This window comes from Desmodus rotundus, chromosome 2 (genome assembly GCF_022682495.2).
Source record: "Desmodus rotundus isolate HL8 chromosome 2, HLdesRot8A.1, whole genome shotgun sequence".
In the NCBI taxonomy this organism is placed as follows: Eukaryota; Metazoa; Chordata; class Mammalia; order Chiroptera; family Phyllostomidae; genus Desmodus; species Desmodus rotundus.
The window spans coordinates 152,871,551-152,886,439 of NC_071388.1; the positions used below are offsets into that span (position 1 = coordinate 152,871,551).

Sequence of the window (14,889 nt, forward strand, 5' to 3'; positions counted from 1 at the left end):
AAAAGGAGGTTTGTATACTTTAAAAAACATACAATTGTAAAATCTGTGTTCATTTAAGTTAACACACTTGAATAGTAGCCTTGTGTCTAAAGCCATGACATCTTTTAAGAATTTTTTATTGATTGATTTTAGAGAGAGAGAGGAAAGAAAGGAGAGAGAGAAACATCAATCATTCATCAGCGGCTTCTTATAGGTGCCCTGGCTGGGGATGGAACCCTCAATCTTGGCTTAACAGGACAACGCTCTAATCCACTGAGCCACCCATTTAGGGCAAGCCCTGACATCTTTACAGCGGTGCGATATAAGCATTAAGTCAGGCTGAGATCTTTCTCAAAACAGCCTCAGACCAGTTTGAATACTTAAAGTATTTAATTGAAACCTCAGCATTTGGCTCTAAAAGCACAGAAGAGATGACCCTGAACCTACATGATTTGGAGTGGGAATTACTGTATTTTGTCCTGTATAACGTGTTCCTGTGTATAGTGCACACCCACGTTTTTGGCCCAAACTTTCCGGAAAAAAATGTTGCATTTCAATTTTTTCATTCAATGTTCTATTTATATATAAAACCAATGATCATATTCCAGGGTATTATCTTGTATATGGATATAATTATTGCTTTCTAGAATTACACTTTTAATGCATAAGCATAAGTAAAAGAATTAAAAACATTTGTATAGATATGGAATTAGTACTATGCATGTATAATGTGCACCCTTATTTTTCCCTCAAAAATTTGGGCAAAAAAGTGTGCATTATAAGTGGCAAAATATGGTATTTACTGCCTAGCTCTACCATAGAAGACCCTTAACACTGTCAAAGTAGGACACTAAGGTTTAAACTGACCCAGCATCCAACGGGGCTGCTGTCAGGACTCACTAGTCACAAAGTGTACCCACAGGAAACGAAATCATCTCGAGCATAGTTGTTCGGAGTTATCCACCCAGAGGTCAAATTACTTCTACCCGAAACAACAATTTTGGTTCATGAATACTTATCTGGAGCCGAGGCACCTAACAAAAGTTGGCTAACAGATTTGACCATGGGATCGCCACAGGAAGGATGCTTGTTTCCTGTTTGCTGAAGTGGAAGCACTGCCAGCAATCCACCTGAAACATGAGCCAGAACATTTAGACTTGAAAAGGACTGGCTGAGCTCGGTCATCACCTCCTCACTCAGCTAAGAGGCAGGTTCTTCCTTCTCTATACTATCACATTCATCACATGAATTTTGGTTTATATTACTTTACAGAATCTTCTTTGCATTAATACCATTTACATTTTTTTCTTGTAAAGTAATAATTTCTGGGGACAGATATTTTTTAAGACTTTAAAAACTCTTCTTTGAGAAATGGAGAGATCCCTGAGATTCTCCACTTCCTTTCAGAAGTAAATAACAATTGCTTGTATTAATTTCATGTCTATTATCTCTTTGAGTCCACAACCACAAAAGCTACTTCCACTTTATGAATGAAAAAAGTTGAGGTTAGAGATGTTACATTGACCAGATGATGAAGAGCATATATAGAATTAGGGAGCAGTCAGAATTAGAATGTCCTCACTCCTAAAACTATAGCCCTTCAGCCATACTGTAGCCTTACGGTACCACAAGTCAGGATGCAGGAAGGGACAGGTAGATGGCTTACAAAAGGCTATCTGCTATCTGCCGCAATTTTACTTCATAGATTGATGACATCACCAAAGCAGCCCCCAAATCTGCTGGTGATGCTTCTGCATTTGTGACTCGCATGAGGTCTGCATCTTGTCCTAGTTTTGATACCTGCTACTTAAGACAAGACTTCCACTTCTGTGTAAAGATCCCACTGGGTATCAAAAATGCAGGTCATGGTTCCCCAAAGAACTTGTAGATGAGCAAGATGTGCAAACATCTGCCTCGGTGAATTCCTAAACCCTGGAGGTGTTCAAACAAAGTCACTTACCAATGGGGTGGCTATGTAATTAATCTTCAATATTAGACACCTGAGAATGAAAGGAGGCACTATTAAGAATTACTCTGGGATAATAGGTACAAATAGGGACTGTCACAGGAAAAAGAGGAAGCATGATGATATGTACTTGTCATGAACACATGGATTTCAAGCATCTGATAAGGGATTGAAGTCTATGAATAAGATTATTCCCTACTATAAATCTTGAAATCTGCCCCACTATCTAATAAAATATTTTACTCTTTCAATACATCCTCAAAACAGTTGAGTTGAATTGACTCCATTTGTCCCTTATAAATGTATACTGACAACCTAATTAGACTTACCAATGATAGTATCGGGACTTTTTGAATGTTCTCTATTGTTACTGATGTTCATCCATCTTATTAGTAATGACTTCACCAGCTGTTAAACAATGACCCACATTGTTCTAGTATTCTCTCGCCATTTTTCATAGCCTACTTTTCTCCAATAGGTGGCACTGTAATCCATGTAAAATGTGCCTGAGCTCTTTATCGGCCCCACAAGTGCGGGTCAAAATCTTGGAATTATTTGGCTCAACTCTGCTGTAAAATTAGTGCCACTGGACATGCTAATCAGGCCGCAAATCCTGTGCAACCTGCCTCTGGGCCATTTTACAGGTAAAGGCCAGGGAGTTAAGGTGTCTTGCTTGAAGTCACAGAGCAAAATATGGAGTCAACCACGGGGGCTGGAATTTCTAACTTCCAGTTCTATGCTTTCTTTATTTGTGTCTTCATCCACAGCATCTCAGATTTGCCCAGAGTAAAACAAATTCCTCTTCACAGTATGAGAGCAAAAGAGAGAAACCTCCTCCTGTTGCACATGGTGTGGACTCCACTCCTCCCTCTTGTAGGACAGAGAGAACTAGTACAGCCATGAACGCTCTCCCATAAGTTAGCGGAGAAGGTTAATGTCAATCTTTTACCAAGTTTCCCAAATTAAAACTTATTTAAACTTGTCCCGGAGGGGGGAAAAAGAAAAAGGAATGCATAATTATTCAGTGAGGAATAGTCACATACTGGGCAGACACCTGACTATAAGGTAAGGACCCAGAGTGATACAAAAATGCACCCACATATTTCCTTACTCTCTGTAGCGTTTATAACCCTTTAGCTTATAAACTCATTTTCATTAACAATTAACTTTTCCCAAGTACTGGTAGACACCAGTCCCTATGCTACTGCATAGTGTAGCATTTTCTGAGGGGCAGATGGGGGGCAGCTTGTCTCTAACAACAGTATCCTTTCATGTTCACGGTCAGTAAGGCACAGAGCTGCTCCATCTGGTGGAAGAGGTCCTTTACCATCATGCAAACACACACACACACACACACACATAGATATGCATGTATCTGTATCTATAAATATATACAACACACATATACATAGGCACATGCATACCTATACTACAGTATGCTGTTTGCATAAATAAAATATTTTAATTCCTCCTTCCTTCAATCCAATCTTTCTTGAGGTCAGGGCACACAGAAATGCCCAAGAGGTTTTAGGCGAGTGCTGCAGCGACCCTCAAAGGGTTGCACAGGCAACACAGCAAGCCCAGGGTGGCTTTGGTCCTTGAAATGGCAGCATCACTGAACTTTGGTACCAAAGGATTAGTAAACCAGCAGGACTACCAGCCTCATTCAAGATAGCAAGATTTTAGTTTTCCCCTGAGCATAAAGTCTATCACCGCTTCCAACCTTACTGTGTTCCCTAATCTGCATAAGTTCTTCGGTTAAAAAAAAAAAAAGTCAATGTACAAATAAGAGCATTCTTCTGAAGATAATGCTGGGCATTCACATTCTCACAAATGGAACATTCTGAGCATACCTCTCCATGAGTTGCACAAGATGACATGGGAACTTTCTAAAAATTTCCCCAGGAATACATTTTGAAAAATTTTTTTCTAAAATATTAAACAAACAATATAAATTTTCTAAATATTTATTTTAGTCTAATATTGATATTATTCTTCAAAGGAAATGCATAGAAATAATACTATCAACATAAATATAATATACAAGGAATATTCAAACAAATTTAGAAAGGATGGTCTCAAAAATTACATTAGAGACCCTTCCCAGTGACATATGGAACTCTTATAAATAAAACCTTTTGCACTTAAACTTATTGAAAATCACTGTTCCCACCCTGACTCCTGTGCTCAGTGGGTTGGGCATCACCCTGCAAACCGCAAGGTCACCAGTTCAATTCCCAGTCTGGGCACATGCCTGGGTTGTGTGAGTCAGGTCCCTGGTTGGGGGCACATGAGAGGTAGTCAAGGGATGTTTGTCTCTCATCAATGTTTCTCTCATCCTCTCCTTCTCCCTCCCTTCCTCTTTCTCTAAAAATAAATATATACAAAATAAATAAAGTTACTCTTCCCGAGCGCCCTCCCCCCATCACTCTGGTATCGTACTATTAAATCTTCTGTGTGCAGTAAAAAGCCATGCGGAAATGTGAATTATAATCTATGCCATGGGGCTGCGCATTTGATAGCTGACACTTTTCAGAAATTTATCTATTCGAACATTTTGGTTGTCGTCGTCATTAAAGATTGAGGGTTTTTTTTAATGGGCGAGGAGCAACGGCAACATGAAAGGTACCCCAAATCACAATCTTAAGACTGCACTCTAAGCTAATCCCAAACTGCACTCTAAAATATCTAGAATCACTCCGAAGAAATCTAGAATCAAACTTCTAAGATATTTGAAATTACACAGCCCTTTTTAATCATCAACAACATTAAAAAGTTAGCCATCATGTTTGCAAGTTGAGTCATTCCCGAGTCACAGAACTAGTAGGAACAAAGTCCCTAAATCAAACCGCGCCATAAAAACACGGACGTGGCGCTGCTTTGGCGGCGCGGCCCCTGCGCAGGGACGACACACACATGTCTAAACCCAGGCTGCACGCCTGCAAGAAACAGAACGTTGTACATCAACTGTAATTTCAAAATAAAAATATTTTTACACAGCACCGATGTAAAACAAATTCTATTCTCAGAAAAAGATGTGAACCCTAAATAAAATTTAAAAAGCAATTGGAATTTGGGGCACTCCCATGTGGGGTAATCTTCCCTTGCTCTCTACCTGGAGAAAATACCTTTGTTTAGAATATCCTGAGAAAGCCACTAGGACCCATCTAAATATCTCTTCAAAGTGCACCATTTAAGTTGCTACCTCTGTCTACGTATAAAGGACCAGGGAAACAATATTCATTACAGTGAATTTATTAAATGGCAATTACATCGCACAAATATGTGCTACGCACTATGCAGAAAGGTAATGATGCCACATGGACCTTACAGTTTATTCAGGAAGACACAACATACACATAAATTATAGCGTAGGGAAATATATGACAACCATCAATACTAAAAAGTGCCAAAAATGTGTAGAAGTCACAGGCAATAGTTCATTCCAGGGAGATCAGGGAGCCTTTATGTAAAAAGTGCCATTTGAGCTACATAAACTAACTGGAGAAAATGTGGGTGGTAGGGTATTCCACATGGAAAAGCTTTCATAAATGTGTGCAGGTGGAAAAAGTAGAGTATCTGTAGAACTAAAAAGTTATGAGGCTGAAGTTCAAGATATTCAAAGGGAAAAGCCTACTTAATTTTGGAGGAGAAGAAAATAAGGTGTCCCAGGTTCCAGGCTTGGTAGTTTGGACTTTCTTAATTCAGTATTCAATTGCTGTCCCTGTGGGGGTTTTTTGTCTGTTTGTTTTTTGTTTTTAATATCAAAGACAGTGCCACAAGCACAGTGGCGTTTTAGCTTGACCTGAGGGTGGAGAGGAAACAGAGAGAACTCAGGGTTAAAGGAAGAAGTTCTCGATAGAAAATGAAAGACGCCAGCCTGTGCCAGGCACTGACAGTATTTCATTTAATCCTAACAACAATTTGGTTATAAAACATTTTTAGATAAGAAAACTGAGGCAATTCAACAAGATCTGGCAGCCCAGAAACAAAGAGGTGATTGATGGAAGTTAGTCAGGTTTAGAGCCCTGGGAGGCAAACCCGCTGGAAGGTGAAGAGGGTGAGGAAAATCTAGGGTCCCCCTTGGAAGTACAAACGCCCTGGGAATGATTAATGCAGTGTCCACGTTAAAGAAGGAGAAAAATGCAGCAACCTGAGTGCAGTCATAAATTAGACCTAATAAGGAGAAAGAAGAACAAACCCAGCTAAGAAAGACAAAGTGGGTAAGTTGGCTGTGTTGTGTTCAGAGGAGGACCTTTGAATTTCAGCAATGGGACAGAAGTAGACTACGGATGTAGGTTCCCAGAGTTCAAGAAACTGAAGAAAAGTTAGCTTGGGGCAACATGAAAAACTCCACAATAATTACAATGGTAGATAGGATAGAGAAAAAAACCATGATTCTAATGCTGAGGTCACTGAAGTTTCAAAAAATCTAAAGAATGCAGGAGGCTGATGGCAGAGAAGAGGGCGATAAGAACAGGGAGCGGTGCATCCAGGAAGAAATTTTGGAATACTGATAATGAAACCATTGCTACCTGTCAGCATCAGTGAAGAACTAAGAAATGTGTTGACAAATTTTTTCTAACGTACTTTGAATTGGGGGGAAAAAGAAAAAAAAAGAGGAATTGCCTCTACTACCCCAGCCACATCCATTGTCTTTATTATCTTAAAACCAGGGTAATGGTATTATTTCCAGGTTTGAAGATAATGGCTTTTGTCTCTAACTTACAAGATTCCTTCCTCACCTAGAAGAGGCACAATCACGTGATTGCCCGCAGCTGAGGTAGAAACTCACCCAGGACAGTCACAGTTTCTCAGCCTCCTAATTATGGTTCAATGTGTGATTTCCAAAACTATTTTTAATACAAAATAAATGTCAAAATGCAACTTACATTTAATGAGAAGTTAATACACAACACTAATATTGCTTGCTAAATGCTGAGCTTTTCTATGTTCATGTACTTGATAATTTGTAAAGTTACACATAATCTTTATAAACTTTAAGATTAAGTTTATATTTAATGAGTTCTCCTAGATAAAACCACATTGGAAGAATGCATTTCCCAACATGTTCCTTATTTATTCTTTTGGCTTATACACACACACACACACACAGTACAAAGGTCAAAACAGCTTAAATTTCTAAAGCAGGATTCCTGATAACAAACAGGTAGTTGAAGGTGAAAACGTGGAACAAGACCAAGCACAAAACTCATGTAAGTTTCCACTTGAAAATGAAGTGGAAAATTACATTTGGTTTTATTCCATTTTTCCAATTTTTACATAGGTATTAAAAATATCAGTCTCCTTAATCACAACTTCACTGTTTGCTGGGTTAAAGTTTAATTTTATATGTCTAGTAAACTTATCTACATTTTTAGTAAAATAATTAAATCATTTAGTGGTCTAAAAAGTCCTGCTTGCTTCACAGATAAATTTATCTGTTTTGATAAATATGAGAGCATTACATTTTAAGAGTAGTTAGTAACTTCAGCAAAATCAAATTCAGGGGAATACCTTAAAAGAAAAAGAGTAATTTGAGGAGGAAGAGAAAGGGTTTTCTTATAGGTCATTGGCCTGCTTTTCTGAGTTTGACTAACAAAATCAACATAATTGATGACTGCCCCTTTGGGAAAGGTTTTTTTTAAAAAACTTACTAAATGACTAACAAATATAAAATAGTTCTAAATTTTAAAAGTCACTTGTCTGGGATTGTGGAATCCATGGTATTAATGTTCAAACATTGTCAGAAGAATTTTAATAACTTTTAGCATTTATTATTTTAATTGATAACCAAACTGAGTGATGAATAAAGTATTTGTTAAAGAAAATAAATTTAAAAATATTCAACAGAGGGTTTCACTGAGAGCAGAAAGGAAGTCATGGTATTTCATTCGCTCCATCATACCTTCCATGAACAGTTGTGGATTTGATAACATCCCCAGGTAGAACCACTGAGAGCTCAACGTCTTTATCTATCATGCTTTCTTTCTGTTCCATGATGAAAGCAGAGGATTCTACGGAATCATCCACTGAAGAGGCATCAAGGTTTTTGGTCTCAGCTGGAGGAAGTGGTGCCTTGGCTTTCAGTTTTCTTCTAAAATAAATAAAAACAAAGGGCAAAAAATGAACAAGGAAATCAAGGAATTCTTTTTTGCCTTTTTTATCAGCACACTTTTGTTTGTTTGTTTTCAACAATATGCCCACATTACTTGGTAATAAAAGGAATATGATAACAAAGAGATCTGATATTTGCCTCCATTAAGTTCAATTAATGTGTCATCACTACAGCAAAGCAAAAGTATAACATTTTTTTGATGAGATAAATTATGGAGGTAAGTATCTCATTCCCATACTTCCTAATAGCTCTCACCTCTGTGCCTTTCATTCTATTTGTTTCCATTCTAGTGTCTTCTACCTCTCCATTCATGTAAACCCTACCTACCCTTCAAAGTCTAGCCTAAACGACTCCTCTCCCTGCCATTCCTTAACACAGCCTCTCCGTGTATAACACATACAACAGATTCCATAAACGTAACATTTTTTTTTTTCTGGGTACAAATCTCATCTCTCTGCCTACATTTATAACTCCTTATAAGAAGGAAGCATATTATATTTCCCACTGCACTTAGCAATGAACAATAAACTAATTGGTTATTTGATATATTTCCGTTTCAATGAAAAATGTTACGAATAATTTTTCAAGCAAATATATTTCAGTGTCACTTACTAGGGCAACCCCTCAATAGATTTATAACAGAAATAGTAGTAGACATCGTGGAAAAATGCACATGGGCCAATTCATTGATTTGATGGGTTGAAAAAAATGAAATATAAAATACAAGTAATGACATATGAGTACTACAAGTTATAGCTTTTGAAAATGTTACCTTTGTAAAAGGCTGATTGCTTTTGCAAGAACACACACTACTGCTTTCAAGTCAGAAAAATATAAAATTTAATTCCTCCCTCTCCCCATTTTCTAGGTAAAAATAAAAATCAAATGAGTAAAATGGCTTCTTTGCAAGTAACTACATAACATCCAGCTCTTCATTCAGTAGTTTTGAAATTTAAGGTCTCACAAATCCAACCACCTTTATGCACTCAGCATCATGAAAAAAAACAATAGCAATGTTCCTACATTTACATCAATTTTCTAAAATAATAGGTCTTTCACTTTTAGGAGGAAAATTGCAAAGATACAGAGCCTGACAGAAGTCACACCTACTTGAGTGCAGCTGATAGGGTAATAGTATAGATGTAAATAATTTATAGTTTGAATCTGAAGACTTCACCTAAAATGTCATACGGTGTGCTTAAATGTGATGTTATTATGTTATAGGATTACATGCTTATGGTTTTGTAATAAAAAGGGGGTGTTATTTGTGCTAGACTCTGTATATCTAAATTTAGAAAAGGTTTCTCTAGCAATAGTGACAAAGATAAATTTTTAAAAGTGTTGCAATAAATATAACAAGTTCATAAAATCTATATGAAAAAACTTTAGCCAATTTCAAAACATTTTTAATCTGCAGAAATTGACCACTCGTTGTGTTCAATAAACATTAATCCTGTAACAGACGATCATGTGGCAGATTCAGCTAAACACTGGGAATGTAAAGATGGTCTGACCCAGATCCCACCCCTAAAGGGTTTGTGCCCCAAAAGGACTGACAGATATATACACAATTATAAAAAAAAAAAAAGTTTGATGAATGCTCTAATACATGTTTGCAGACGGTACAGCTAAAGCTCATAGGAAGAGAAACTTTCTCAGGAATCCAGAAATGCTTTACAGATGTGATCATGAGTTGGGTTTGGGGGAATGAATAGAAACTCACAGGAAAAGATAAGAAATAATTGATATTTCAGGCAGAGGACAGCAGAAAGCAAATGGAGCCATGAGAAGAAATGATACTTCTTAGAATTGAACAGTTTGGTAAAACTCTACAGAGAAGTCAAAGGAGAGGAGATATCATTGAATCAACTAAAATGATTTTATAAATAAGAGAATTCAGTAAGGAGGCTTGGTACAGAGTTAACACGCTAAAGTCAATAACCTACGTAAACACAAGCAAAAAGCAAGTCAGAAAGTATAATAAAAACAAAACTAGCTTCTTTTACTATAGAAACAAAATGAAATGTTTTAAGTTGTTGGAATAAAATAACAAGCATTTTATAAAATCTACATGAAGAAAATCTTAAATACCAACTATTCAGCTTCGATCTTTCTCTTCGACTTCAGATTTGTAAATCCAGCTCCGACCTGACAGCTGGACTTGGATGACTAACTCAATTTAACTTCCAATTCCTCTCCCCAGCTTCTCCAAACCAAATCTTTTCCTCTCCAAGTCTTCCCATCTCAGTAAATCACAATTCTTTCAGTTGCTTGGGCCAGAAATCACCTCTTTCCTTATACATACAATGCAATCCATCGATAAATTCTGACAGCTCTCTACTGTGTCATAAATAGATCCAGAGTCCACCAACAGCCTTGTTCACCAAACACCTCAGGTCAAGCTGCTAACTGGTCTCCCTGCTCCCACAGTTGTCACATAACATTCTGTCTTCCATGTCCCAGCCTAGCAACTGGCATGATCCTTTTTAAATTTAAGCCAGATCACTGCTCTTCTTGTCACACCCTCCAAAGTCTTCAGACCTCACCCCAAATAACATCTAGAGTCCAATGTGTCCTTGACCTCTAGCCTCTCCAGTCTTTTCTCTTCCACTTTCTCCCTAGGCTCCTTGCACTCCAATCTTAGGACTCTTGCCTTATCCTTGAAAACACCTAGAGCATTCCTGATTCAGGACTGCCTATAGGGTCTCCTCCTGACCTTAAGATAACATCTCTATCTGCTTTACCTTTTGCCTTAGGGCTTATCAGCAACTAACATCCTTGTTTATCATATCTCCTTCCATCAGAGTAATTAATTCCATGAGAATAGGGACTTATCTTCACTCTCACGTGACATATTTACAAATGTAGAGAATCTTTGTAATGATGCCTGCCACATAGTAGGCACTCATGTTTACTGAATGAAAGAATTCAGTGAATATTTCCCACAAAAGATGATGTACTTAGGTATATAATTGAGAAGAAAAACAGTTCTTACCACCAAGGAAGAAAATGCATTTTTATATAAGGATTACCCATGTTGAATTTTTAAAATTGATTGATTGTATTTTATTTTTGAAAAGACAGGTAATAAAAAAATACATACTAGATTTATTAGAAATGGGTAACTGAATTTTGGGGCTTCAAAAGAGTTTCTTAAGGCCAGAAAAGAAGCCCGACTGCCACAGGCAGGGAGAAAAAGCATCAGGAACACTTTGCCACAGTGCACTTGGCTTTCAAAAGGAGTGGCAGTGAAGGAAGGTCTGACAGGCACCTTCTGCTGCCACCGTGACCTTCCTATGGCCTGCCGCCACCATTCCAGGCACCTTCCCATCTCCAAGTGTGGCTCATCCTGCTCTCCCTTTGAATGCCCCCCTCATCTTCGAAAGATTGAGTCACAATTTCTTGGATGTCCTCCCTGTCTGCTGCGCACTGCAATGAACTCCTCTGACTCACCGATTTAACGTCCTCAGTATGTGGGACTATCTTATTTCCTAAGGCTCTTTGAGTCTGTGATGAAAACCCATCTCTAATTACTAAAGATAAGCATACTTAAAAAAAAAAGAACAAAGCACTAGTTGAAATATTATTTACATAGAACTTCTATTAAGAACATCTTAATGTTCCCTAATATTGCTTGAAGTATTTGTTAACTTTGGTCCTGAAAACTGGAAAGCAGACGTGAATCAGACTGAGATCCTTCCACAATGAACTAGAAAGCCCATAGGGAAGATGTAACGTGTAGGTAATTAAATAATGAATACAAAGCAAAGAATGGGTAATCTTGAAAATTCAGAGCCAGGAGAACAAGCTGAAACTAGCTCTGTGGGGGTGTGGAGGCAGGTATCAGGGTATACTTCAAAGAGAAGAAATGTGTGACTCAGTTCTTGAAAGAAAAGTACAATTTAGACAAGTAGAGCCCTGTAGGAGCAATTATAAGTTGGTTCCCAGTTGTGATCCATTTATATGAAGGTTAGGAATGTGTCTCTCTAGTTCAAGTTTGCTGACTACATAGTATAGACTAGTGAAAAGAATACCAGGAAGAGGCCTGGATTTGGCCTGAATCCTAAACAGCTTTAAGACTATGTTAACTTATTTGACATTTTACTCACCAGCAAAGATTCAAACATACCTTTGACCTACTCACATCTGTCCCAATCTTCTTAATATTTTGGTTGAGATTCTTTGGAGCAATAACAAAATTAAACTAAACATCACCCAAATTCAAGGTACAGTGAAAATAACCAGAGGTTATAACCAACCTAATGTTTCAGAAATACTGGTTCAGCCAAAAAAAAAAAAAAAAAAAAAAAGTAACACATCAGCATGCAGTAACAACTACGGTTTACTACTTTTCATTAATATTTTAAAATCTCAGTAACTGCCACTGAAGTCCCTGCACCCCTTTTAAACAAAAGCTAGTTCTCTCACCCAAGGGATTTTCACATAAACTCTTCCTCCCCAGTGGCCTAGTTCGACTATCAGCTGCTACTCTTCAGGGGCGCCCATCTTCAACAGTAAACAATAGCAAATTTCACACAAGGGTGGGTGCAGAGGAGGTTTGTACTGAAAGATATTTGAGACTGAAAACTTCTCTAGGTCAGAACGAAAATTCATTCATCGAGCTTTAAAAATAACCAGCCACAGTACATTCTAGCATAAGTAAATCAATGCTTTATATTAAAGACAAAGTATAAGAATGGAATTATGTATCTTCAAACAATGGAGATTTCAAGCTTTACATTTTAATGACCGAAAAGACATTTAACAGCCACCTTTCCTCAGTATAGATAGAGGACTATCAAACAGGAGATTCCTGTGATCGCTGTCCATGAGGCAGTTCTCCAAAATAGCTGGCCATGTTTTGATGGCCCCAACCTGTGCATTTCAACTGCAAAGACCAACTTCTCAAAACAACTTCTTAGGGTTTCTCTCTCTCTCTGAGTGTAATGAAACAAAAAAAAAATTTATTAAACAAAAATGTATTCTAATGGTGGACACAGCATTGTTTTATGTGCTTGAGGGAACGCAATTAAGAACCAAATCTGTCATTTTTTGATGAGCCTAAAAGTTAAACTAGGCTGGACACATTGAGTGACTTTGAAAGATCAGCAGTAATGAAAGGCAAGGAGAGACCCAAGGCACTATATGACTCTTTCTGTTTTGTTTGTTTGTTTGTTTTTATTATTAACATTATTACAGATGTGTCCTCATTTCCCTCCCCACTTATATGACTCTTGAAAAACACATTTTTCTTATCCAGGTATCCAATCACCTATGTGTGTCCAAATCTAATTGACAATTATCTGTCTAATCTTGGTCACATTTGAGTAAGGTCCTAAATTCTAGTAAGGACACATTTAACAGCTGCCCAACCCCTCTGCTTGGGATTCTTTTGCCTCTGCTTTGTGTGACAACATGGTTTCTTCCTTCCTTGCTACACACTTCAGTCTTCAATGACCTCATACCCTTGCCTGCTCCTTTCTCTTCTCTTTCTAGGACCATCACCCCAAGTGACCTCTTCAAACACCAAGGCTTTAAATATCACCTACAAGTTGATGACTATCAAATTCATATCTCCAACCCTGACCTACCACTTACTGAGTTCTGACTTCTATGCCCAATAATCTCATGGTCTTCTCTATATGGACATCCCACAAGTATTGTATGTCCAAAACTCTTGATTCTCCTCTCCACTCCCAAAGACTGTTCACTTCCATGCCTCCCCCAGGAACCTTCTGATCTCTCCTAATGACACGACACCCCTTAACTCAAGCAAACATCTTAGGTACATTTTGATTCCTCTTTGTCCCTATCTCCTAGTTCCAATACACTATGAAGTCCTATGAACTCTTAACTCTAATACATATCCTCATTCAGAGTACATTTCACCAGCTCCTCTACTATCGCCCTGGCAATTAAGACATCATCCCCAGCTTAGACTGCTCCAACAGCTTCCTGACTGTTCTTTCCTGTAGCAATCAGAGTGATCTTTTAAATATGTAAACCAGATCCCATCACATCTTTGATCCTTCACTGGCCTCCCAGTGCATTCAAAATAAAACCCACAGACCCAAGATGGTGGAGGAGTAACGGGAAGCACTAACCTCCTCTTAGGACCAAACTTGAATTACAACTAAATTAAAGGAAAACCATCCTGAATAACCAACTGAACACTAGCTGGAGAGAAGCCTTATAACCAAAGACAAATGGAAGAAACCACTTCACCACAATTTGACTGGTAGGGAGTGTGGAGGCACAAGAGGGCTGGCTGGGTTCCCACAGGTGGCAGCTGAAGTTCTGAAGGGATATTTCAGCTGCCAGGGGGTTCCCCCTAAGAATTGTGGTATCTAAACCCCAAGCTGGGCTCCCCAGCCTAGAGCACCAGAACCAGGAAAGGAACCCAAATAACACCTGGCTGTGAAAGCAGCAGGGATTCTGTCAGCCAGGGAGAGATGGTTTGAGACACAGAGAGCCTCTTAAAGGGCCAAGCATAAAATTTCATTTGCAGCCACTTACCCTGGGCTCCTGCAAATGGAGGGCAGAGTGGAATAGAGGTGCTTGAGGAGAATCTGGGGTTGGTGGCTCTTGGAAGAGAGCTGAAGGAACAGCAACCAGGATCCCTGTGCTCTGTCATTCTCCACACTGCAGAAGCCATCTTCCTGGGGCAGAGCAGTTCCCTCCAAATGGCATCAGCCTGAGGTAAAGCAATAACCTGCCCACATGAATCCCTGTCCTCACCCTGTGGAGCTTAAGCTGGGCTGCTGAAGAATTACAGCCAGAGGCTATCTCAGCAATTAAGTCTAATAGCAAAAGTGGATCTCTGGGA

The 14,889-nt window shown here is 38.4% G+C and overlaps 1 protein-coding gene across 13 annotated transcripts in view; it reads right to left on the reverse strand.

Annotated features, from left to right (window-relative positions):
* Positions 1–14,889, reverse strand: part of COBLL1 (cordon-bleu WH2 repeat protein like 1) — a 156,235-nt gene that overhangs the window by 55,294 nt on the left and 86,052 nt on the right. For all 13 annotated transcript variants that reach the window (XM_053918744.2, XM_053918736.2, XM_053918735.2 and 10 more), the window contains one exon: positions 7,854–8,042. In XM_053918744.2, coding sequence (XP_053774719.1) covers positions 7,854–8,042 — 189 coding nt within the window. The remainder of the gene's footprint in view (positions 1–7,853; positions 8,043–14,889) is intronic.